The following is a 22,677-nucleotide window of genomic DNA, read 5'->3' as shown; positions in this document are numbered from 1 at the left end:
GGCAGAAAGGAGGGTAGTGGGTGCCAGCGTCTGGGGAGAGGGATGGTGGTGACTGCTGGCAGGGACGGGGTTTGCCTTTGGGTTGATGGAATGTTCTGGAATTAGAAGTGGTGGTTGCACAATTCTTAATGTACTAAATGCCCCTGAACTGTTCACTCTAAAATGGCCAGAAAGGTAATTTTATATGTACTTTACAGCAGTAGGACCTCCCCCCATGGGCGGGGAGTCCCAGGTCCCATTTTGGGGGGCAGAGAGGCAGGTCTGAAGCCAGGTGGGTTGGCTCCAGCGTGTGAGGTCTTTCCCACCCACTGGCCTCCTGCACGTGTTTCCTCTTCTGGCCGTCGGCTGTGTCCCCCACAGGGTGCGGGCCGGCCCGGGGTCCCACAGGCAGGAGGGTCCCTCACCTCTCCCATCACAGCAATGGGCGTCTCTCCAGTCGCCTCCGCGACACGGTGCTCCACCAGGTAGAACATGTACTCGTCGTAAAGCAGGCGGATCAGGTGGAAGGAGCCGAAGCTGGCGGCGCTGCGCAGCGTGAGGTCGCGGATCACCATGGAGCTGGGGGATGGCAGACAGAGGCTGGGGACCTTCTGCGGAGCATGCAGTGCAGGCAGGCAGTCGAGCCAGGCTTCTCAGGGGCCCCAGAGACCCAGGAGTGGCCTGCCAGCGCCCAGACCACCTGTGTCCAGCGTGACTGGAGTGGAGGCGGGTGGACGCGAGTTGGGAGGGAGCAGTCAGCTCTAAGCGAGGCCATGGAAACAGGACACTGTGTCTCTGTCTGACACAAGCCTTATCAAAGGGCCTGGTCAGTGGTGGAGCCCTTACTGCCCGCCCACAGCAGGTGACCTATCCTGGCCTTCCCTCCTCCTGGGGTCCCCTCCCCTCCAGCCTTCACTCCTCAGTCAGTGGTTTAGACGCCTGAAACAACACAGAATTTCAGGAAGCTTTCACCTCTTTCATCTGCAGCAGGGGCTGGCCCGCTCTGGTCCCACATCCAGCCCAGATCCAGCCCACTCCCCTTTCTTGTACAGCCTGCAAACCATAAATGCTTTTTACATTCTTAAATGATTGGAAACAAAATCAAAAGAAGAATTATGTTTCATGACCCATGTAAAGCACCTGAAATTCAGTTTAGTGTCCATAAATAAAGTTTTATTGGCACATGGCCATGCCTGTTCATTTACATGTTGTGTGCCAATAGAAGTTTATTTATTTCTTGGTAGTACTTACTATCTGATTCTTCACAGAAAAAGTGACCCCTGATTGAAAGGAATTAGATTACTTGGGACCTGACCCAAAACCCTGGCTCCAAACACCTGAATGCCCCACCTCAGAGCTTCCCCACTCTGTTAGGTCTCATGGCTGTGGTGGCAAAGACACAAAAGGGAACAAGGCAGGGAGGAGACATGTGTGAGCCCCTGACCAAGCAGGGGGCCTGCACAGCACTGGCTCTGACCCCGTGGCCCAAGCAAACCAGAACCAAGCCAGAGTCCATGTGCGGGAATCTGAGTGAACCTTAGAACAACCAGCCACAAAAGGGCCAGGCTCCTCCAAATACGGTGGCGGCGGCAGGCGCTCCAGCTAAAGCCTATCACCTCGTTTCCTTGCTTTGGTCCCCCAAATTCTCTGTAACACCTCTCCCCTCACTCACGGACCACCTGTGGGTTGGGGCTGCCTGAGGTGAAGCAGTGTTTGCTCCAATGAACTTTTAAAAGTGTTAACATGCCCTGTTATTCTTAACGAGCTGGAACTGTTTGTGCTTGTGTACGAGTGATTGGGTGTGCAAGTGAGTCAGTAAAAGCAGTTGATGACATTCTACTTAATGCTTTGCACGTCTTCCTGGGCCAGCGTGTAGATGCACTCCTAAGGCACTTTGGCAGTGGAAAAAGAGAGGTGGCTTCAGCAGGCTGTGGATTGGAGACGGCGTAGCGAAAGCAGCCAAGGAGCGAGCCCCTGGGGCTGACCGCCGTGTCCAAATCAGCATGGAAAGCAAAGATCGCTTGAACGTGAGCCGACCCAAAGGCCGAGTCAGTGGACAGGGTGGAACGGCTTGGGATTTGGGATGTTTTCTCCTCAGAAGCTTCTTGGCTCTGTATGGCCAAGCCCCCTAAAGGTAAACAAGTGCACCTGGATTTTGGGTCCCTGGTGGTCTCTCCGCATGCTCCCCTCCCCACCCCTGGGAGCTGTGGCTGGTGGTTATGCTGTGCCATCTCCCTCCTCCCGAGTGCCTCATGTTGGCCACAGGAGAGCACAGGTCTGGAAAGAAAAGTCACAGGCCAGCTGCTGCTGACACCAGCACGCCATGCCTGCCTCGGGAGCCTGCTGAGCAGACAGCTGCACGGTGCCCACTGTCCCTGCCTTCCCCGAGTTCTCCTGGAAATCAAGCTGCGCTTACCTATAAAAGGACCATTTCAAAAGGAACTGCCGGGCAGCTTTGGGGAAGCTGGGGCTGCCGGCGTGCTGCTTCAGGACCTGGGTGACCACGTTGTCGAGCCAGCTGGCCCACTGGTCCAGGGAGCTCTGCTGCTGTAGGGTCAGCTTGAAGTCCTGCTCCAGCCGCTGCACCACGCTCTCCTCGCACTGGCACACCCACGAGGCCTGCTCCTGCAGGGCATGGGTGGCAGGTCAGGGAAGCTCCCCCCACCCCCGACCCCATACCCATGCCATTGGGTAGGGAGCATGAAGAACAGCACCAACCCTGGGCCTTTTCCAGCTACATTTGAGCACAAGGGCAGGGACGGATGGAACGACATCCAGAGAGGGAGCCTGCCCTGGTTCTAAGCATGTAAATCCACGCTTCTCAGATTCTATACCATGTTTGTGGTGTTTTACTTTTAAGTGGTCATTTCTCTAAATGTGTGTGTTTATTTAGTGGATAAACTCAGAGCCTGAACTCGGTGTATCATTGTGGCAGGACACACATGCACACAGCCTGCACTTCTCTGAGCCCAGAGGAGAGCTGCGAAAATGTCAACAGGAAGGTAGATTTTAAAAGAGGATGAGCCAAGGTGTGGGTCCCAGCACTTGGACGCCGGGGTGACCAGGGGGAGGGTCATGGAGTGGAGGTCGGGGTCCCTGAGTGGGCTGCAGGGGGCTTCCACCCTGAACCTGTTTTCATGTATGCTGGCTTTTGCTGTGGGTTGAATTTTGTGATTTTGAGCATTTTCTGAGAGGCTGGGAGGCTGGGCCAGCAGGGTGAGGGTTACATATGTGTCGTTGCTGATCTTCAGCCTGGTCCCTGTGCCTCATCCCGGGATGCGGGGGGATTACATTGGAGAAAGTCACCTGCACGTTGGCAAAGTCCACGCGGTTGAGGTCACTGAGCATCTGGTTGATCTGGGAAGTGTTCTGAAGCACCGCCCGGGCTGCCTGAGCGAGGTGATTGAGGGACGTGTATCTGCGCAGGGTCTGGGCAAAGGCACTGACCACGCCTACCTGTGGCCGGGGGAGGTGCAGATGGTGAGGCATGGGGCCAGAGCTTGTTCTGGGCTCTGGGACACAGAGAGACGCACCCTTCTGACAGCTTCAAGGACCCGAAGAGTGAGAATAAATGAAGGATGCCAACCTAACCAAACCCTCTTGGCATCTAGAGCAGACTCCATAGCATTGGTGAGTTAGCCATTCAGGACAGGGGGCTTATGCCACTGTTTCTAGAATTCCTTTGGCTCTCTGGAGTGGCCAGGTCAGGGGAATACAGATTCCTGGGTGCCACTGGATCAGGCTTTGTGGGGGTGGGGCCTGGGAATCTGTAATTTTAATCACTACCTTGGTGATTCCTATGCACACTGAGGTTTGAGAGTCACTGGTCTAACAGTTCCAGACCATGGTCAGGGAGGCCAGATGCTCGGAACCTGGCCTCACCTGTACGCAGGTCTCTAAGAGATGCTTGTGAGAACAGCACTCTCTTCTGGGCATGGAGGCCCAATCTCCACATTTTAAATTCTGATTTGTGGCTCAGGCCATTGCAATAAGGGTGACAGCAAGGAGATGAAACCCTCCCTCCTATGAGGCGCATAGGAACATTCTATCTGTTGCAAATCAACCCAAACGCATCACAGCAAATGACATCTTCTATTGTGCCCCTCCCTAGTAGCACCTGTCCTACATCACCCTCATCCCCCCAAAGGGCCTCGAGGTCCTCAGGAGCCCACTTTCCCTGGGCAGGGGGACAGGGGCCTCTCCCTGAGCCCTGTCCAGCTGCTCCCGTCAAGCAGAGCTGCTACCTTGGTCTGGATGACCTGCTGTGGGAAGTCTCTCATGGCGTTCGTCAACCAGCCTTCCAAGCTCTTGGCGAAATTACGGATGGCCTGTGTCAGGGTACCTGGGAGATACAAGCCATGATACTTCGAGTGAGAAAGGTGGACTCGCTCATCAGGATCAGCATTAATGTAAGAGATGCACATGCAATGAACCCATTAGAACACGCAGCACAGAGAAAAAGAGCCAGTGAGCAGCATACGGGGACCGGGGACCGGGGACCTGGGAGAACTTAGGGCATTTAGTGAGCAAGGCGCTGGGTAAGAATCAGGGCCACCCAGTGCCTTCATCTCTGTGCCTCTATCTCCTGTCTTAGTGGTTCTTCTCACCCAGGGGTAACTTTGCCCCCAGGGGATATTAGGGGAATGTGTGCAGACACCTGTGGTCGTCGCAACTGGGGGAGCTCCTGACATCAATGGGTGGGGGCCGGGCCCCACCCCCCCACAGTGCCCAGAACGGCCCCCTGTTACAGAGAACAGTCCACAGTGCTGAGGGAGGAGAAGCCCTGAGACACACACATGCACGTACGTAGAGTCTACCAACTTCCAAATTTATTGTGAGGTGGCTTGCAATAAGAAACAAATAAGGCTGTTTAAAGAAAAGAAAAAACTTCAAAAATGTAAAAGGAAATGTACCCCAACTCCAACCTTAAGAGAGAGACTCCAACTACATGCTACAATGACCAGTTTTCGGGCCGGCAAGCCCGAAGGAGAAATGTAATAGTTTTGCTGTTTCCAATTTTCCAGCACAAAAGCAGCAGACCAGTTCATTAAGAAAGACCGAAGTTTCCATTGTGCCAACAAGCACAAATATTAATAGCCCACTGCCAGGTTACCTGTAGTGCCCCTGCTGTCATTATTAAGACTGAGGCCTCAGGACCCAGCTTCCTCAGTCAGGGGCTTCCACCCTTCAGGACCCTAGGGGCCCCAAGGGAGAGCCTGGAAGGGCCTGGCAGGACGTACTACCTGCCGGGTGGGTGTGATGAGCCTGTCATCACCTCTGGAGGCCCTGCAGGTGGTCCCGGGGGCAGAGGGGCACAGTGGGTTGAGACCCTCCCTGGGGCTTTCAGCAAACCAGCAGATGGGGTAGGGCTGTCCTGTGACCCCGGCCCTGCCCTCTGGGGACATGCTGGGTGAAGGGGGATGGAGATCCCGGGCCCCAGAGGAACTTGGGAGGCTGGAGTGTCACCCGGAGCCCGGCAGCACAGAGCATGCTGAAGCCCGAGCCGGCCCGGGTGGGCGGCCACCCAAAGGTGGCAGGCCTCCCCAGAGCCATGAGCGGGCCTTCCCCTCGGCCTTGTTCTGGGGTGGGGGGCAAGGAAAGCACAGGGGCGACGGGGAGCACAGCAGCCAGCGAGCCACTTACTGGGCACTGGCCGCAGCACGTCGGGGATGAGGATCTCCACCAGGGCCTGGTACAGGATGTGGTCGCAGTTCCTCATCCACTTGAGAATGGGCTCGCATTTACACAGAGACACCAGCTTGTCCTTCGGCAGGACGGCACCCTCGGGCTCCCCGTCGCTGCGGGGAACAGGAGACCCAGGTGAGCTGCAGCCTGCAGGGTGGCAGGGGGCCCCAACCCGTTCTCCAGCAGGCCCATACTCCCTACAGTCTCCTGCTGAAGCAAGAGAATGGGCAACATGAAGGACAGGCCATGGTCAGAGTGTGAACCCCCCCCCCCCCACACACACACACAAGGGAGCTCTGAGTGCCAATTCTTGGAAGGGTGACGTACTCGCCTGTGGGTCACAGTGGGGGTGTCTGCAGGTTAACCCCGGAGTACTGGGAAGTGAGCCGGTTGGGCTCTGTGGCCCCTGGGGGCAGGGGGCCGGGGTGAGGGCAGTAACCTGGCAGGTAGGGAGGCCGGGCCATCACCCGAGGAAGCTTTCGAGTTCCAGAAGGAAAGCCACAGCTTCTCAATGTAGTGAAACTGGAGGTTCACCACAACATCTAGAGTTGCCTGTGAATAAACACAGCCCGTTGAGCTCATGGTGTGCATGTTAGAAAGTGTGCCTATCACGCACAGTCGACTGGGACATGCCAAGTGGGCCGGTGTGATGTGACAGGGGCTGCGGTGGGGTGCCCTGAACCCGAGAGAGACCACAAGAGGGGAGTACGTCAGAGAGTGGAGACTCTATCTGCTTCATAGCTAGAGGAAGCAGGTGGCCGCTCCCACCTCCCCTGGGTCACCTGGGGACACACCTGGGATGTCTGAGGGCTTGGCGGTTCTGGTGATGTGAGGCTTCACGGGGCACGGGCTGTGCTGTCCACCCAGGCCGGGCCTCCCTTCCCTCCCCACACCCAGGCTCAGGGTCTCCCGGGGCGGGGCGGTCACCTCACAGTGCCTCCGGTAGACCAGCTGCAGCGCCTTGACGTCGTGCAGCGTGATGCTCTCCTGCAGCAAGACGCTGCCCAGGTCAGGCGCTGGGAACTCCGGGAAGACGTGAGAGACATCTGGGAGGAAAATGGGGGTTAGCGGAGCTGCAGAAGGTCCCCAGGCAGGCGGCCCCTGTGCTGGTGGATTAGGGGATTAGGGTTAGGGTTGCCAGTGGCTGCTGTCAGGCCCGGCGTGCCGGTGACTGCTCCACAGTCCTGGGTCTCACAATTTTTATGTTTTAGTTTTCTCAGGGGCAGAATGGGGACAACCCTGTCCTGTCTCAGCTGACACAGCAAGCTCAGGGCCCGGCATTCAGTGAGTACTCCCATTACCCCAGCGTGGGGGTTGCTCAGGGCTGTGAATTTGGGGAGGAGGCTGGCCATGGCTAACCCAGTGACTTCCCTGAAGGCTTCTCTCTGGGCTCTAAAAATACCCTAAAAATAGATGAAGGCCCCTCACGTCTGCAGTGTGTGTGCCTGTGGACACCGACCACAGTATGCCCCCGGGCACGTCCCAGGTGGCAGGCTGCGAGTCAGACGCTCTCCCGGGGGCCGTGGTGCCAGCAGGGGAGGGGCTCTCCCAGGGAAGGGCCAGCAGCCCTGCGTCAGGCCACCAGGAGGGGAGAGGCAGTTTGAGTCCTGAGCATCCCAAATGCTCCAGGGAAGCAAGGAAGAGAACCGAGGAAGGCAGCCAAGTCCTGCGCCGACAGGTTTTACGACACATCTAGTCTTCCTTCCGATGGGATTTCATTTCCTTTGCTTATTTTTCTGAGGTCATTTCACACATTCATTTTGGGGTCACCTGCTGACTATTCTAAAATCTTGGAGATACCATAAAGGTTTATCTAGAACATTTCTATGTAATTAAAGAGGGATTATTATACGAGAAAACTGTCTAAAGCACCCCTGTAGATGCTGCTGGTGCTGAAACCCCTGAGCCCCTGGAAGAGCTGAGTGGACACCTGAGCTTTTCTGGGGTGGGGAGCACTCACCTATGTACTGCTGGTGGTGCTGGCTCTGGGCGGCCATGGCCTGCTCCGGTGTGCTGTGCAGGCTGCCATGCGAGCCACTGTCCCCAAGGCTGTCGGTCTTCTGGGCTGGCCGGTACCTGGGCAGGGCATATGGTGTCACCACGAGGCCCCAGCTGTACTGCCCGAAGGGGCTCAAGGTGCACAGAGCTGAGTGGGAGTCAGTTTGAGGTGTGTGTGCATGTATGTGTGTATATGATTTTTAAAAATTTGTGGTGAATGAACATAAAATTAACCATTTTAACCGTCTCTAAATGCATAGCTCGGCGGCACGAAGCACACTCACGCTATCATGCATCCACCCCCACCATCTGTCTCCAGAACCTTCCATCTCCCCACACGGAGACCCCGTCCCCAGGAAGCACTGACCCCCTGCCCCACCCCTGGCTCTCTCCATCTCCTCTGTCTCTGTGGATGGGCCTCCTCTGGGGACCTCCTGAGAGTGGGGTCCTGCAGGAGGTGTCCTCTGGATCTGGGTCCCCTCCCTGAGCCAGGTGTCCTTGGGGTCCGTCCACGTGGGGGCAGGTGTCAGGATGTCCTTCCTTTCTAAGGCTGAATAACATTCTGTTGTCTGGATGGACGCTTTGGCTTATCTCTTCATCTGCTGATGGATATTCAGGGTTGCTTGTGGGGGGTGTGTTTGTGTATCTTATTTTCCCTAATACTTCTCCCTTAGAATATAAGTGAACTTCTTTACATAGAATCACAAATATCTTACTATTATATGGCCTCAAAGGAAATTCTGGGACTTTCATTTTGCCTTGAGCCAGAAGGCAGTGGACAGCCTGTCCTGGCAGCAAATGGGGAACATTCACAGAGAAGGGCTCCCCAGGGCTTGGTGTTCCTTGAACCCAGCGGCCCACTGCGAGGTGGTGACATGTGTGGTGGGAAGAACAGGGGGACCCAACTCCAGCAGGGAGAGCCTTTCCTTGTGGAAAGTGGGGCCAGGAGGACGGAGGAAAGTCTCTCAGACACATGTAGACCGCCTGACTTGGGTGGTGGTTCCAAGTATAAATGGCATGAGCCTGTCGCCAGGCTCAGCTGCTCCTAAGATAATACGCTGCCTGGTGTAATGATTCACGGGGGTTTGCAGGGGCCCAGACCAAACAACAAGAAGCGAGAGAGTCCATGTCTGTGGATGAACAGGTACAGGATGGACTGCCAGCTCCACTCTTATCTGTTGGCTGCTGGAAAATGTTCTAGAGACTCTCTTCTGTGCTCTCCAACTCCCATGGTTGGACATGTGGTTTGGAGCCACTGAGATGGCCTCAGGGCCACTAAAGTGGGTTTTTAGCCACACACAGATGGGCCACATGAAGCCATCTGGACTCTGGGGAGGAGACAGGGACAGAGGGAAGCAGGCAAGGAAGTGACTGTAGGACTGCCAGGGGGGGTGATATTGGAGTGGGGACCTGAATGGGGGTCTGCAAATCCCAGCTGTGGAGGGCCAGTTCTGTTCCTGGTTGTGTGAATAAAGCTTTATTGGCACACAGCCACGCCCATTTGTGTACATGTCATCTGTGCAGGCTTTCAGGTTGCCATGGCGGGGCCGAGTAGTCTTGACAGGGTGTCTGGCCTGCAAAGCCTAAGACATTTGCTCTCTGGCCCTTTACAGAAGTTTCCTGACCCCTGCCATAAAAGATGAATTAGTGTGTGATAGAGAACATTCCAGAAAGTGACCAGGCCTTTTCAGACATTGGATCAAAATGTCAAGAAGCAGCAGCAACTTGGGTATATAAGCTTCTTTCTCCAGGCTTCTTGGGTTATTTCCAGTTACTTTTTTTTTTTTTCCTTCTTACAGTTGAAAATTAAAGATTTAGGATCCTGGCTCTGTGATATTCTGGAAAAGGGAAAACTATGGAGACAGTAGAAGGATCAGTAGCTGCCAGAGGTTGAGGGGGAAGGGAAGGATGAATAGGCGGGCGCAGAGGATTTTCAGGGCAGTGAAACTACCCTGTGTGATCCTGCAACGCTGGATACGTGTCATAACACATTTGTACAAACCCATTTGAATGGAGCACCAGAGTGACCCCTAATGTCAAGTATGGACTTAAGGTGATAATGACGTGTCGATGTAGGTTCACCAGTTGTAACAAACGCACAGCTCTGGTGTCATGTTGTTGGGGTGGCTGTGCATCCGAGCACAGGGGGCATATGGGGAACTCTGCACTTTCTGCCCAATTTTGCTGTGGACCTAAAACTGTCCTAAAAAATAGTGTCTACTTTTTTTTTTTTTTAAAAAGAGAAAGATCTGAAGGCTCTGTTAGCTGGACGAGGTTGCATCCCCAGCCTCCCGTGCCTTGGCTCACCCAGGATGTTGGAGACAGAGGTTAATATGAATCTATTTTTTTCCATCACAGTTTGGAGAATCCCCTCCTACCTAGGTATCTAATGTTTGAGAAACACTTCTCTGTATGTTCTCCCAAGTGAAACTTAGACCTGACCCCTGCTTTGGCAGAAAAGTTGGTCCTCAGGCTGGCTTTGGGCCAGGTCACCCACCTTGGCTTCTGATGCATGGGCTGTTGCCGCATGGCCATGTACTGGGTGTCCTCCTGCAGCCGGTTCAAAGGCGAGTCTGGTTTCAGACGGATCCCATAGTAGTGATATTTGGAGTTGCCCCTAAAAACCAAGTATCTTAGGGTCAGCTAGCTCTCTTTGCAGATGTCCTGAAGGACAAGTGCTCTGGCCCTTCCATTTGGGTGTTCGGGTTCAGTGTTCCCTGGACCAGTGTGAAATGTTCCATGGTCAGAGAAGGTTTAGGAAATTCTATACTTGGCCTCCCCATCTCAGAGATTACCCCCCCCTTGCATTTTAGTATTATAAAGGCTCTGAGAAGTCCTACAGTGGGAAAAGCAGTGCAGCTTTGTTTGACGTGGCATGGCCTCACCATCATCATCATCATCACCATCTTCACCATCATTATCACTATCATTCTCACCATCACCACCATGACCATCATCATCACTGTCATTATCATCATCACTGTCACCATCACTGTCATCATCACCATCATCACCACCATCACCACCTTCACAATCATCCTCATCATCACTACCATCACCATCATCATCACCGGTATCATCACCACCATCAGTATAACATGATTTGGAAAACGGCACAAGGTTGGGAAACACTACTATAGCTTATTATGGGAAAAATAAGTGATCAAAGGGCTTTAGACAATTTGGTTAAGAAAACAGGTCAGAAGGGCTACTCAGGAGAGAAGCACTGAAGGACAGATGTGTGTCTGGCAACAGGGACAAATGGGAGAAGCATGAGTCCTTTCTGAATGAGGTAGGGGCTTGGCTGGTGCCAGGAGGAGGGGAAAGCAGGGCGATAAAGCCCTAATCCTGAGGCCAGCATCCGGGATACTCTGACGATGGAGGCCATGCATGAGCCTTCTGGAGAGGACCCAAAGGCCGTGGCTGTGTCCCCAGAGACCAGGGGCTCCTTCTCCTTCTCTTCCCTCCTCTATCCATTGATGCTCTGTAAGGATGTTCTCTGTAAAGGATCAGAGGGTGTCTCTTGGCCCGACACCAGTTTCTGAGGATGTATGAGTAACCCCAACCCCCACATGTGACTTCACAGATAACAGACATGCAGGAAATGGCCTTCTGTGTGCTCTGGGCCACCCACTTTGAATAGAGTATGGCTGCTGTTTTCTAGTGGGAGGAGTGCTTGATTCATGCCTGGGATAAGGTTGTAGCACGTGACAGGCAGTCCCTGGCTCCTGCAGGTGGAGGGCAGGCCCTGGTGACAGGAAAGACATGGCCCACAGCCAACATCTTGGGCAGGTCAGGCCATGTTGCCACCAATTCAGAACTAGAGGCACACGGGCAGAAGGAGAAAGCCCACATTCTCCAAAAGCTCAATTATTTGTATAGAGGACACGGGAGGACGAGTGGGCGTGAGACTACTGGGCACCCCCGGGTACCCACCTGGTGCCCAGCCGCCGTGTCCGCAGGCCCATGAACACGGAGCGGATCAGCTTCCCGAAGGAGGCGGCATTCACGGGGTCCAGCTTGTGCTCCTGGCAGTGCCGAAGGTAATGGTTGTAGAGAGAGCTTCTGGGGAGACTCACGCCTTCTGCGGTTTCGTAGTTATCCAACAGCCACTGGAGCTGGAGGAAGACAGACATGCTTGCGTTCGTCAGGATTCCCCAAAATGCCAAAACGCTAACGTGGACTCATTAATAATGGGACTCACACATTTTCTCTTCATTCACACGATGAGGCAATTCATAGCCACTGTCACTGATTTGGATAGGAGAGATTCTGGGCACATTAATTAATAGCTTTCTCTCCGCTCTTGTATTTATGCCTTCAATTTTCCGCCTGGCTTTCAGATTCCTTGACTTGATTTACAAAGACCTGCAAGTGACTGAGACCTCTTGGGTGTGTCTTCATAATCATGTGGACACCACATGTCTCCTGAACTTACAGGGATGTCAAGACAAAGAGGAGGATTTGGGATCCCTGGGTGGCACAGCGGTTTAGCGCCTGCCCTTGGCCCAGGTCACGATCCTGGAGACCCGGGATCGAATCCCACATCGGGCTCCCGGTGCATGGAGCCTGCTTCTCCCTCTGCCTGTGTCTCTGCCTCTCTCTCTCTCTCTCTCTCTCTCTCTCTCCGTGTGACTATCATAAATAAATAAAAATTAAAAAAAAAAAAACAAAGAGGAGGATTGAGGATAACTCGGCGGACCCATCAGCACCGCCCCTGGCATTAAACAGGACGACATTGGCCTTCAGAGCCTGTCTACCTCGTGACATCCTGTGACTGAGCGACAGATCATTAATCTACGGATTAAGATGGCCAGGGCTTGGCCACCTGTCTCCTCACTGGTCGCTGAATATGAAAGCCCTCGTTGAATTTTTGTCCTATTGCTTGTGCCCCTATCTTTGCCCCCAGCCAGAAACTGCACACCCGGGGGCAGTCAGATCCGACTAGAGCAGGCCAGGAGGGAAGGGAGGAGTGGAAGGTGGGATTCCCAGACACTTCTTCCTCCTGCCCCTTTCCTTAGCAGCTCTCAGCCCAGATCCCACACTCTGGGATCTGTTGTGTATTTGCTCTCTGGAAAGCTTTTTCTTTCTGAAACAACAAAAACAAAACAAAACAAAAAAGCAGGATGACAGCGACAGACAGACATATCCTCATGTCCTTAACTGAGAGAGAGGCTGTAAGCGGAAACTGAACACAGTACCGAGGAGGCTCATGTGCCAGGTTTTGTGCCCAGGCCGGGAGGCAGGAGGAAAGAACCTACAGCCCAGTCGCTGCCCCCGGAGCTCACACCGGGTCCGAAGGGCAGGAGCTGTCCCCACAGCAAGTCCAGCAGCCGCAGCAGGCAGCGGCGCAGAAGAGGCCCGCCCGCCTGGACCCCTTTGGGCAGAGCGCATCCAAGTCACCGTGCTGGGGACTTGGAGAAGGGCAAGAGCCCTGTGCACGGGACCCAGGCCGGGGGCATGATCCTCCGTGGGAAGGTCGACGGGGGCGGGGGTCTAAGCCATGGACCCGCCCAAAACTGTGGGGGCTCCGTGCCCTCTGCCGACCCGGGTGTGGGGGGCCCAGCATGCCGCACACCCTCTGCACCCTTCTAGACCCGCAGGGAGCACCTGCCCTGGGAGAGCTCACCCCCCGCCGGCCCCTGGCTGCTGCACGGCTCGCCACAGACCATCGCGGTCCTGCCCGGACGCAGCGGGTGCACCTGGGGGTCGGCTGGAGTCTCCCCTTTAAGAGACAGTTTTTAAAGTTTCTAACACGCACAGAGGTTTGAGAGAGACCCTGCTTCCTGTAATCGTCAGTTCAGGGCCAAGTTTATTTCACCGGAGTCCCCCCTGCCGCCTCCTGCCCGTCTCGGGCTGTTTTCAGGTGAATGCCCCACGTGCCTTCGTTTCATCCCTGGGCCCGAGGGAGACGCAGGTGGCGGGGCCAGCTGGGGGCAAGGAGTGGCTGGCTCAGAGGTGGAGGCAGGTGCGGCTGCCTGGGGGGGGAACAGGTCAGAGGTCCAGGTGAAGGGACACGTGGGGGCCTGACAGAGCGGAGGGTCCTCTAACAGAGGGACACACACGGGGCTCAGGAGGGGTAATGGGCTCTGCTTTGGGAAGGACGCTGGCCAACCCCTGGGCCGCTGTTCAGGGGAGGCCGGGAGCAGCGTGTTAACGTGGCACCAAGGCTGAGCACGGGCTCCTGGGGGCGGGGAGGGATGTGCCCAGGGAGGCCGTTCCCACAAGCAGGGGCCCAGGAGGAGGAGGAGGAGTGGTGGGTGTGAACCAGGGCCGCCCCACCACCATCACTGCGACGGCCTCCCGCAGCAGCTGCTCCCAGGGTGCCCGAGGGGCCCTGTGCCCCCCTTCCCCAGGCTGTGGGCCTGCGTGGCTGAGATAGCTGGGCCCCCACCCGCCCAGCGCCCCAGGGTCGGGTAACCCCAGGCCCTGTGACTGAGAGGCGGTGAGGACAGGGAGACGCAAGGTCGCACCCAGGAGGGAGGCCACAGTCCCCGGCAGAGGCCCGGGGAGACAGCCCGGCGCCCAGGAAAGACACCTCACCTCCCTCGTTGTCCCTTTGGGAAAAGGACTTCCCATCATGTCACTCAGTGTTTAATTTCCACTGTCCTTACATGTGCTTTTTCTGCCACCCTTTCTCTCCAAAGTTTCGCTGTGGCCCAGGGCTCGGGCCTTGGCGGCCGCCTCCCCACCCCCCCAGCCACCCACCTCTCTCCCCTGGATGCCGCAAGCTGAAGCCTTAGCTGTGATGTCAGGGATTAGTTGGGTCAGTGTGGCACTGCCCTCCGACCCTCGGGCGCGCCCTCCTCCCCTCCCTGAGCACCCTTGCCCGCCTGAGCTCTGGGAGGCTGAGGGCGGTGGGACTGGGGCATCTGGAAGGGGCAGGGGGTGCGCATGGCCCCATCGGTGCCAGGAAGCTGCTCCGCAGTGACAAGGCACGGGGGGGAGGGTAACCGGGCTCCTCGGCTGCCACCCTTTCTCCAGGTGAGGAAGGGCTGGTGTTTGAGGGGGTCCTTTGAGCTCCGGGGTTTTCTTTAGAGAACTTTTCCCCTGCAGAGCTGGCAGGTGCATTTCATCTATTTATTGCTCGTCTCTCCCACTGGAATGAGAACCTCAGGCAGGAAGAGATGGCACCGGGTGTGCCCGTGTTTGCACCCCCAGGAGGTGCAACAGACCGAGGGAAGGGGTCCCGCAGCACAGAGGGGCCCCCAGCACGCGGGAAGCCGGCGGTCAGGGTGCAGAAGGGGCAGACTTTCTCTCTCTGCCCCCCTGGGAGCACACAGTGCCGCTTCTTAGGGAATCTTCTGGGGGCGGGACAGGAACTTGGGACTTTTAGGTGAGAAGGGTGAGGTCGGCTTCGGTGGGTGGTGAGCTGAAGGGGACCCTCGACAGGATGGCTCACATGTATGAGGAAGCGTTCGGGGAGAACGAACACTTCGGCTCATCACCACCCCCCAGCCCCGTGTTGTTGAAATTAAAAATGGATCTCCTCACTTGGGTAATTCTGTGGGCATTGACATCAATGCTGTGTGGTTAGCTCGGCAAGTTCTTCCCAAGCAGAAGGAACTCCAGAGAGAGGTGACAGCTCTAGCAGCCCCCAGAACAACCAGTTAGACTTTCTCTCCCTTTTGTGACAGAGGGGAAGCTGATTCACGTGACCAATGAGTCAAGTCATGACGGAGCTGAGGGAGGGAGCCGTGGGGAAGCATTCTAGGCAGAGAGAACAGCCTGTGCAAAGGCCCTGGGGCAGCACCAGGCCTGGTGTGTTGAAGGAACAATGAGGGGGCCTGTGTGGCTGGAGCAGAGGGAGGAGGGCAGGGGAGGTGGGGGACAGGGCAGGTGGGGCAGGGCCCCAGAGGCTGTTTTGATGAATCTGGCTTCTACTTGGGAGTGTGATGGGGGGAACTTGAAGCTTCTAAACAGAGAGGTGCCATGATCTGACTTTGGTTTCAGCCACTTTCAGTGGTTTCAGGACCACTCTGGCGGCTGCCATGAGAAGGGCCTGGACGATATCTGGGTGAGGGCAGCAGCCAAGGGCTCACCGGGTGGTGACTGTGACACTGCACGGGCGAGATGGAGTGGGGGGCGGCTATGGCTGTGGTGGTGGAGGAGGGGGAATGGTCTGATTCGGGTTCGTTCTGAGGGTGAGGTCAAGAGCATCCGGAGGTGGGGTTTGGGAGGAGGGCGGGAAGCAAGGGTGAGCAGCAGAGGATGGTGGGAGGCGCAGGGGGTGGCTTTGGACACGGGGCGTGATGAGCTGCAGCTCCAGGCCGGCAGGTGGCTGGATACTCGAGGGTGGAGCTGTGGGAAAGGCCAGATGGTGCTGCCCACTGGGAAACAGCCTTTCCCGCTGGGAGCCGGGGTGGGGGGGTCCCTCAAGGCGGTGAGGGGACCTCGGGGAAGAGACCAGTAGTCCGACCAAGACAGCTGCGAGAGACATTTGCCACGATGCTTTGGAGCAGTTTCTGGACAAGGGGCCCATCCGGTGAAGCTGCCGATTCTAGCCAAGCCCCAACCCTGGTCTGCAAGGTCTGCTTTGTCATCTGCCACCAACGGAAGACCAAGTGATCTTTGGCAATTTGTGGCCCTCAATTAAAGAAAAAAAAAAGCCATATCATCTAAATACTATTAACCTACAAGCAGGTCCTCCTCCCAGGGTTTAGAAATAACAAGCATTTACTGGAGCAGACCACGGCTGCCCCCATGTGACGGTGACTGTGAACCAGTGGGGGGGGGGGCCCTGTGGGGGGGTGTTGTTCTGCACAGGGATCTGGGGGACGGCCCCTCCCCTGCTCAAGGTGGGGATGTTGACCGAAGTCCCCCCAGGCCACACGCCCTGGTGACTGCATCCAACTGGAGGCTGCGGTGGGGCAAGGGGTTTTCACCCCCAGGGCAAGCGCTTCACCTCCTTCCCTGCAAACAGCTACCCCTCCCTTTCATCCACCATATCTGTCCGTCCCCATCTAACAGACCACTCAAGGCCCACTTCCTCCTCTGGGGGTTTCGACCCCAGGCTGGAAAGTTCCTTCCCACCTGCACACCCCCTGGGTGTCGGCCCCTCCAGGGCAGCTGGTGAAGTTCCAGGTGACCCCAACATTGGCTGGATCTGGAACGCAGCGTCTCGCCTCCCAGACTCGGGGCTCCTCGCCAGCCCCGCTCACCCCACACTAGCTCACGCACTTAGGTGTGACCTGGGTGCACTTTCTCACACCTGCTTGGCTACTGCCCTTGCATTCCCAGCTCCCTGGGCTGAGCTCCTCTCCTTGTTCCTCCCGCTCCCTGTGCTCAGCACAGCTCTGCAGCCCATGCTGTTCGAGAAGGGTCGGCTGGGAGGTCACCAGGAGAACAGGTCCATGGGGGCAGGGTCCCCAATCCGGCACAGGTGCCCTAGGGCTGGGCTGGCAAAGGAGCCGGGACGCAGCCCGTGTCACCCCACACTAGGGCACTGTCAGCTGCGGGTGGCCACGGTGAAAACCATCGTGAGTGTGGCCGGCCACCACAGGGCAGGTGCATCTGCGGGACACTGGGCCGCATCCAGGCACCAGGACTCTCTCCCTCTCCCTCCTGGCTCTCACACTGGCCAGGACGAGCTCCAGCTGGCTGTCACCCCGGTGCACGTGGGTCGGCTTTTCAGAATGATCTTATTTCTATTCTCTAAGTCACCAAGCAGACTCTGCTTCCCACAGCTCCTGATGCCAGAACGAGACCCCACAACACCCGGCCAGGGAGAAACGGACGCGGGGAGGGTTTCCTGCTCGGAAACCAAACCAGCAGGGCAGCAGTCAGAGAAGCCTCCTTCCAGAGGAGAAGGGTTAGAAGCCAGAAGCACCCCTGCAGCCAGAGGCAAGTGGCTCATGCGCTGCCCCCCCAAGACATTTTAAATTTCCTGCGGACCTCTGCCTGCCTGGGGTTTGTGCCCCACATCCGGCCTCCCTCGGGGCTGCCCTGGTGCCAGGGCCCATGGGCTGTCGAGGCCCCGCGTGTTCACCTCAGGGCCTGCTGAACGGGGAATGCCTTGCGCAGACTTGCCCGCACGGTGCCCTGAGTTTAAGACTGAGGGGTCTTCTCAGCAACACACACTGCAGATTGTTCCCCCCCAGATCTGGCCACAGGGCTGACTTCGTCCAGCAGGAACTGGCAACAGGGAGGCCATGAGCTACAAAGCCCGAAGGGAGAGCCCTCAGCAGGGGCCTGACGCTCTTTGATTTATTTCTGTATTTATTTCTCCTGGACAATGGGTGTGAGACTGCCCTTCCTGCCAGTGACCAGGGCCCTCCGAGGCCGAGGAGCGCAGGGCCCTCATCATGGGTATGGGGAGCAGCCCAGCACACCTGTGCCAACCCAGAAACCTAGAAGTTTCTAGATCTTCCCTAGCTGGGTTTCTGCCCCAGCATCACTGCCCTTTGAGCCAACACCTCACTGTGCATGTTGGCCAGTACCAGAGTCTTGACAGGGTCTTAGTTAGGAAATAGACTCTTAGCTGGTCACCTCCGCCAGTCCCATCCTGCCCCACGAAGCCACCCAGAGACAGTGACGTTTGCTGCCTCGCGGTACAGGAGTTACCGTCACGGTTTCCCCAGGAGGAGAGCAAAGGAGAAAGATCCTATACAGTCAAAATCAGTAGAAATTTGTTGTTTTGCACTTTTGTCATATTATTATTATTATTTTTTCTAAAGAGCTGATCATAGATCATAGGAAATGTGGCTAAGAGTCATTAAGTTAAGGCGCCCCCAGCCCTGCCTTTTCTGTTGTGTTGCTGCCTATCTTAGCATCACTCCATTTATAATGCCTGGTACCTGCCAGGCCCTGCAGGGAGCGCGCGATGCGTAGCTCACACTTCCATCCACGACCCCCCGAAGGGTACGTGCTGTTACCAGCCACCTGTACAAATGCAGGACCCTTTCCCTCACGCTGCTGAAAGGGATTTTTGCTGGATATAAAATTCTAGGTTGGTTCCCCCCCCAAACCTTTCAGCACTTGAGAGGGGTCATTTCATGGTCTTTGCATGTTTTTAAAATGCCTACAAAGGTTACGAGCGTGGCAGGGCAGGCCGCCCGGTCGACACACACTTACATGGCTGTTGAGTAAACCGCTTTTGTGTGAAGTGATCCCTTCGCTTTTTTGGAGGTTTTCAATCGCCATTTCAAGCTAAAGAAAATGTGTGCAGAAACAAAACAAAATGGAAAAAAAAAAAAAGGAAATCAGATGGTTAGCATCAGCCAAGATTTGTTTTTATTAATATCCAAATAATGATTCAAGCGCCTACAAAATAAAAACAAGTCTTGACGCGGGTGGGGGTGGTGTGGTTAGGTGGCGAGTGAAAGCTGGGGTCCGGAGCGTTACTCCTGCCATGCGGGTGAGCGCGGGAGCCTGGGGAGCGTGAGCAGCACAACAAAGCATTCTGCAAACACAGGCAGCTGCATTTGAACACATCTGCATGTGCTGTGCACAGCGTGGATACTGAGCCGAGGTGGGAGTTCAGGTAGAAGCAAAGCCAGTAGAATAATCACCCGCTGCTCCCCTGGACCCGTCATTGGTTGCTGGGGGAGAATCAGCTGTCCACCCGAGGACAGCTGGTGGCACTGACTTGCCGGCCAGCCTGTCCTGTCACAGAGCCTAGGGTCTCCTGTCCTCCTGGGTGCTCCAGGAAGATGTCAACAAGGCCAAAGACCCTGGCCCTGCCATCGGGAGGCACAGAGCCCTGGGGCCACTGGACATGTCACAGGGCTAAGCTCCTGAATGTTTCCGAAGCATGAGCTGAGCAAAGAGGGTGACATAGGAATGAGAATGAGTCATGGGATCAGTCATGGGGAGCTAACAGGGAGGCCTTCCTGGGGGAAGGGGCTCATGAGCTGGGTGCCGAGGACCTCATGGAGGCAAGGAGCTGAGGGGGTCCAGTAGGCCGATGCTCAGGAGGAAACACCCAGCTAGGTGCGGCTCCCACCACATCCGTACATGCTGAATTTGACGCCTGCTTGTGCATGTGACATGGAAGTGGGAAATCTGCGTTATGACACTACGACAGGCAGAGAGCTGCAATGGGAGGAAATAATCCCAGGGCCCACCCTGACTTTCCTCAATCACGTAGGGAAGGTGGGCTTCAGCGATGCCTGTGCAATAAAGCAGGTGGAACACATATTTTGGAAAAGTGCAGCTGGACGGGGCTCCTGGGGCTGAGTGCAGGAATGAGACGGTTCCTACTTCACCCATCACCTCTTCCAACCACTGTGTATCTGTCTACTGTCACCACTTTTGCTCAACACTGTACTGGAAGTTCTAGCCAGAGCAATCAGGCAACAGCGAGAAATAAAAGACATCCATATTGGAAAGGAAGAAGTAAAACTATCTCTATTTGCAGATGACATGATCTTAAACACAGAAAATCCTGAAGAAGCCACACACACACACACAAACCTATTAATGCTCATAAATAAACCCAGCAGAGTGGCAGGATACAAGATACAAAACCAGTTATATTTCTCAACAGTGAGCAATAGAAAAGTGAAATAAAACAATCTCGTTTCTAATAGCATCAAAGAAAATAAAATACCTAGGAATAAATTTAACCAACGAGGTAAAATACTTGTGTACTGAAAACTATAACACTGCTGACTAAAATTAAAGAAGACCTACATAAACAGAGGACATCCTATGTTCATGGATCAGAAGATGCAATATTTAGAAGGCAACACTCCAAACTGATTGATGCAATCTTTATCCAAATTCTCTATTAAACTTCCAACTGCTTTTTCAAAAATGGACTAGTTGATCCCAAAATTTATACGGCATTGAAGGGAGCCTGAAAGCCAAAACAATCTTGAAAAAGAAGAACAAATTTGGAAGGCTCGCATTTCTGGATTGCAAAACGTACTACAGAGTTTACAGTAACCATACAGTGGAGTACTGGGATGAGGATAGACCTATAGATGTATAAAGGTCACCAGAATGGAATTAAACATCCAGGAACAATCCCATATGTCTATGGTCAACTGATTTTTGACAAGGCTGTCAAGACCACTGAATGGAGAAAGAGTAAATTTTCTAACCAATAGTGCTGGGATAAATGGGTTTCCACATGCAGATGAATGGAGTTGGACCCCTACCTCACAATCTATACAAAAATCAACTCAAAATGAATTAAAAAAGGTAAATGTAAGAGCGACAACTTTAAAACTCTTAGAAGAAAACATACAGTAGTCATGTACAATAAATATGTTTATCTTCATGACATGACCTTGGATTTGGCAATGGATTTTTAGGTATGATACCAAAAGCACAAGATAAAAAAAAAAAAATCTTCACAGAGATAAATGGGACTTCACCCAAACTAAAACCTTTTGTATGTCGAAGGACGCTATCAAGAGAGTGAAAAGACAATCCATATGGGAGAACATATTTGCAAATTGTATACCTGAGAACGGTCTTGTATCTAGAATATATAAAGCACTCTCACAAGTCAACAACAAAATGACCAATTAAAAAAAATGGGCAAAGGACTGAACAGACATGTGTGTAAGAAGCACATTAAAATAAAAGATGCTCAGCGTCATCAGTCATTAGGGAAATACAGACGAAAAGCACAGGGAGATACCACTTCATATGCATTAGTATGGCTATTAAAAAAGAAAGGAAGAAAAAAGAAAAAAACCCGGTGTCAGTGAGGATATGGAGAAACTGCAATCCTCACACATGACTGGTGGAATGTAAAGTGGTGCAGCTGCTGTGGAAAACAGTCTGGTAGTTTCTCCAAAGGTCACACACATGCTCAGCTAAACTATTATGTCCGAGCAGCCCCACTCCTGGGGGTATTCAGAAAAAAATTGTACACAAATGTTCATAGCAGGGGGCGCCTGGGTGGCTCAGTGCTTGAGCATCTGCCTTTGGCTCAGGTCATTATCCTGGGGTCCTGGTATCCAGCCCTGCATCGGGCTCCCCGTGGGCTCCGCCTGCTTCTCCCTCTGCCTGTGTCTCTGCCTCTCTCTGTGTGTCTCATGAACAAATAAATACAATCTTCAAAAAAATAAAAAATAAAAAAATAAAAAAAAATGTTCATAGCAGCATGATTCACCATGGCAAAAACCTGGAAAAATCCACGTGTCAGCCACAGATGACGGGGTCAACACAACGTAGTATACCTCTACAACGGAATATTCTTCATCCACAACAAGGAAGGAAGTAGTGATACATGTTACAGTGTGGATGAGCCTCAAAAGCATGATGCTCAGGGAAACAAGCCAGGCACAAAAGACCACATAGTGCATGATGCCATTTATATGAAATGTCCAGAACAGGAAAATCCACAGACAGAGAGCAGAGTAGTTGCCAGAGGCTGAAGGAGGAGGGAGTGGGTAGGGGGTGACTGCTAACCAGTCAGAGTCCCCAGTTTACAGGGTTTCCTTCAAGGGTGATGAGAATGTACTAAGTGTCACTGAATCGTATGCTTTTAAGTGGCTAAAATGATTAATTTTATGTCATGTGAATTTGGCCTTGATTAAAATACAACTAATTAAAAAACCCATTATTTCCCCTTGTAATTTGAATGGATCTTCTTCCCACATGTGTGCTTTTGTAACCTCACGCACCAGTCACTTGGAAAATACTGGTTCACTGACTTTGCAGATGTTCCAAATGTTGACATGCTGCTAATTATACACAAATTGAAAAATCACACTCGTTAACAGCACTACCCAGGTCCAAATTCTAACTTTTGGGGGGTTGAAAATGTATTGGCAACCAGATCAGCCAGCTGTTTCCCTGGATACGTACACCTCACACCGTTCACTTTTGAGAAAATGTCTGCCAAATCCCCAAGTCTCAATAATCCTCATTTGTCTGTTATTCCTTCAAGCAAACAGTGTTTCACGACAAAAGTGGCTGGTTTGGCTCACAACCATTTGCCCGGTGGCTTTCCTTAGGACAATCGTCCTACTTTGGCAGAAGTGTCTTTTTTTTCCCACAGAATACTGGAAATATGTGAACTCCAGCACTGAGATTTAATACAATTAATAACGTTTA

The 22,677-nt window shown here is 54.0% G+C and overlaps 1 protein-coding gene across 3 annotated transcripts in view; it reads right to left on the bottom strand.

Moving 5' to 3' along the window:
- RFX2 (regulatory factor X2) overlaps window positions 1–22,677 on the bottom strand; it is a 99,177-nt gene that overhangs the window by 3,048 nt on the left and 73,452 nt on the right. For 2 of the 3 annotated variants that reach the window (XM_055343040.1, XM_055343041.1), the window contains exons 6-16: window positions 18,736–18,810; window positions 11,599–11,780; window positions 10,160–10,279; window positions 7,625–7,740; window positions 6,592–6,710; window positions 6,104–6,216; window positions 5,623–5,777; window positions 4,224–4,321; window positions 3,286–3,435; window positions 2,396–2,604; window positions 405–558 (exon numbers count right to left, since the gene is read on the bottom strand). In XM_055343040.1, coding sequence (XP_055199015.1) covers window positions 405–558; window positions 2,396–2,604; window positions 3,286–3,435; window positions 4,224–4,321; window positions 5,623–5,777; window positions 6,104–6,216; window positions 6,592–6,710; window positions 7,625–7,740; window positions 10,160–10,279; window positions 11,599–11,780; window positions 18,736–18,810 — 1,491 coding nt within the window. The remainder of the gene's footprint in view (window positions 1–404; window positions 559–2,395; window positions 2,605–3,285; window positions 3,436–4,223; window positions 4,322–5,622; window positions 5,778–6,103; window positions 6,217–6,591; window positions 6,711–7,624; window positions 7,741–10,159; window positions 10,280–11,598; window positions 11,781–18,735; window positions 18,811–22,677) is intronic. The other variant, XM_055343042.1, reaches the window with a different exon arrangement.

This window comes from Nyctereutes procyonoides, unplaced genomic scaffold (assembly GCF_905146905.1).
Source record: "Nyctereutes procyonoides isolate TBG_1078 unplaced genomic scaffold, NYPRO_anot_genome, whole genome shotgun sequence".
Taxonomy (NCBI): Eukaryota; Metazoa; Chordata; class Mammalia; order Carnivora; family Canidae; genus Nyctereutes; species Nyctereutes procyonoides.
Note: the sequence above shows the minus strand (reverse complement) of the source record. Positions and strands in the feature narration are given on the sequence as shown.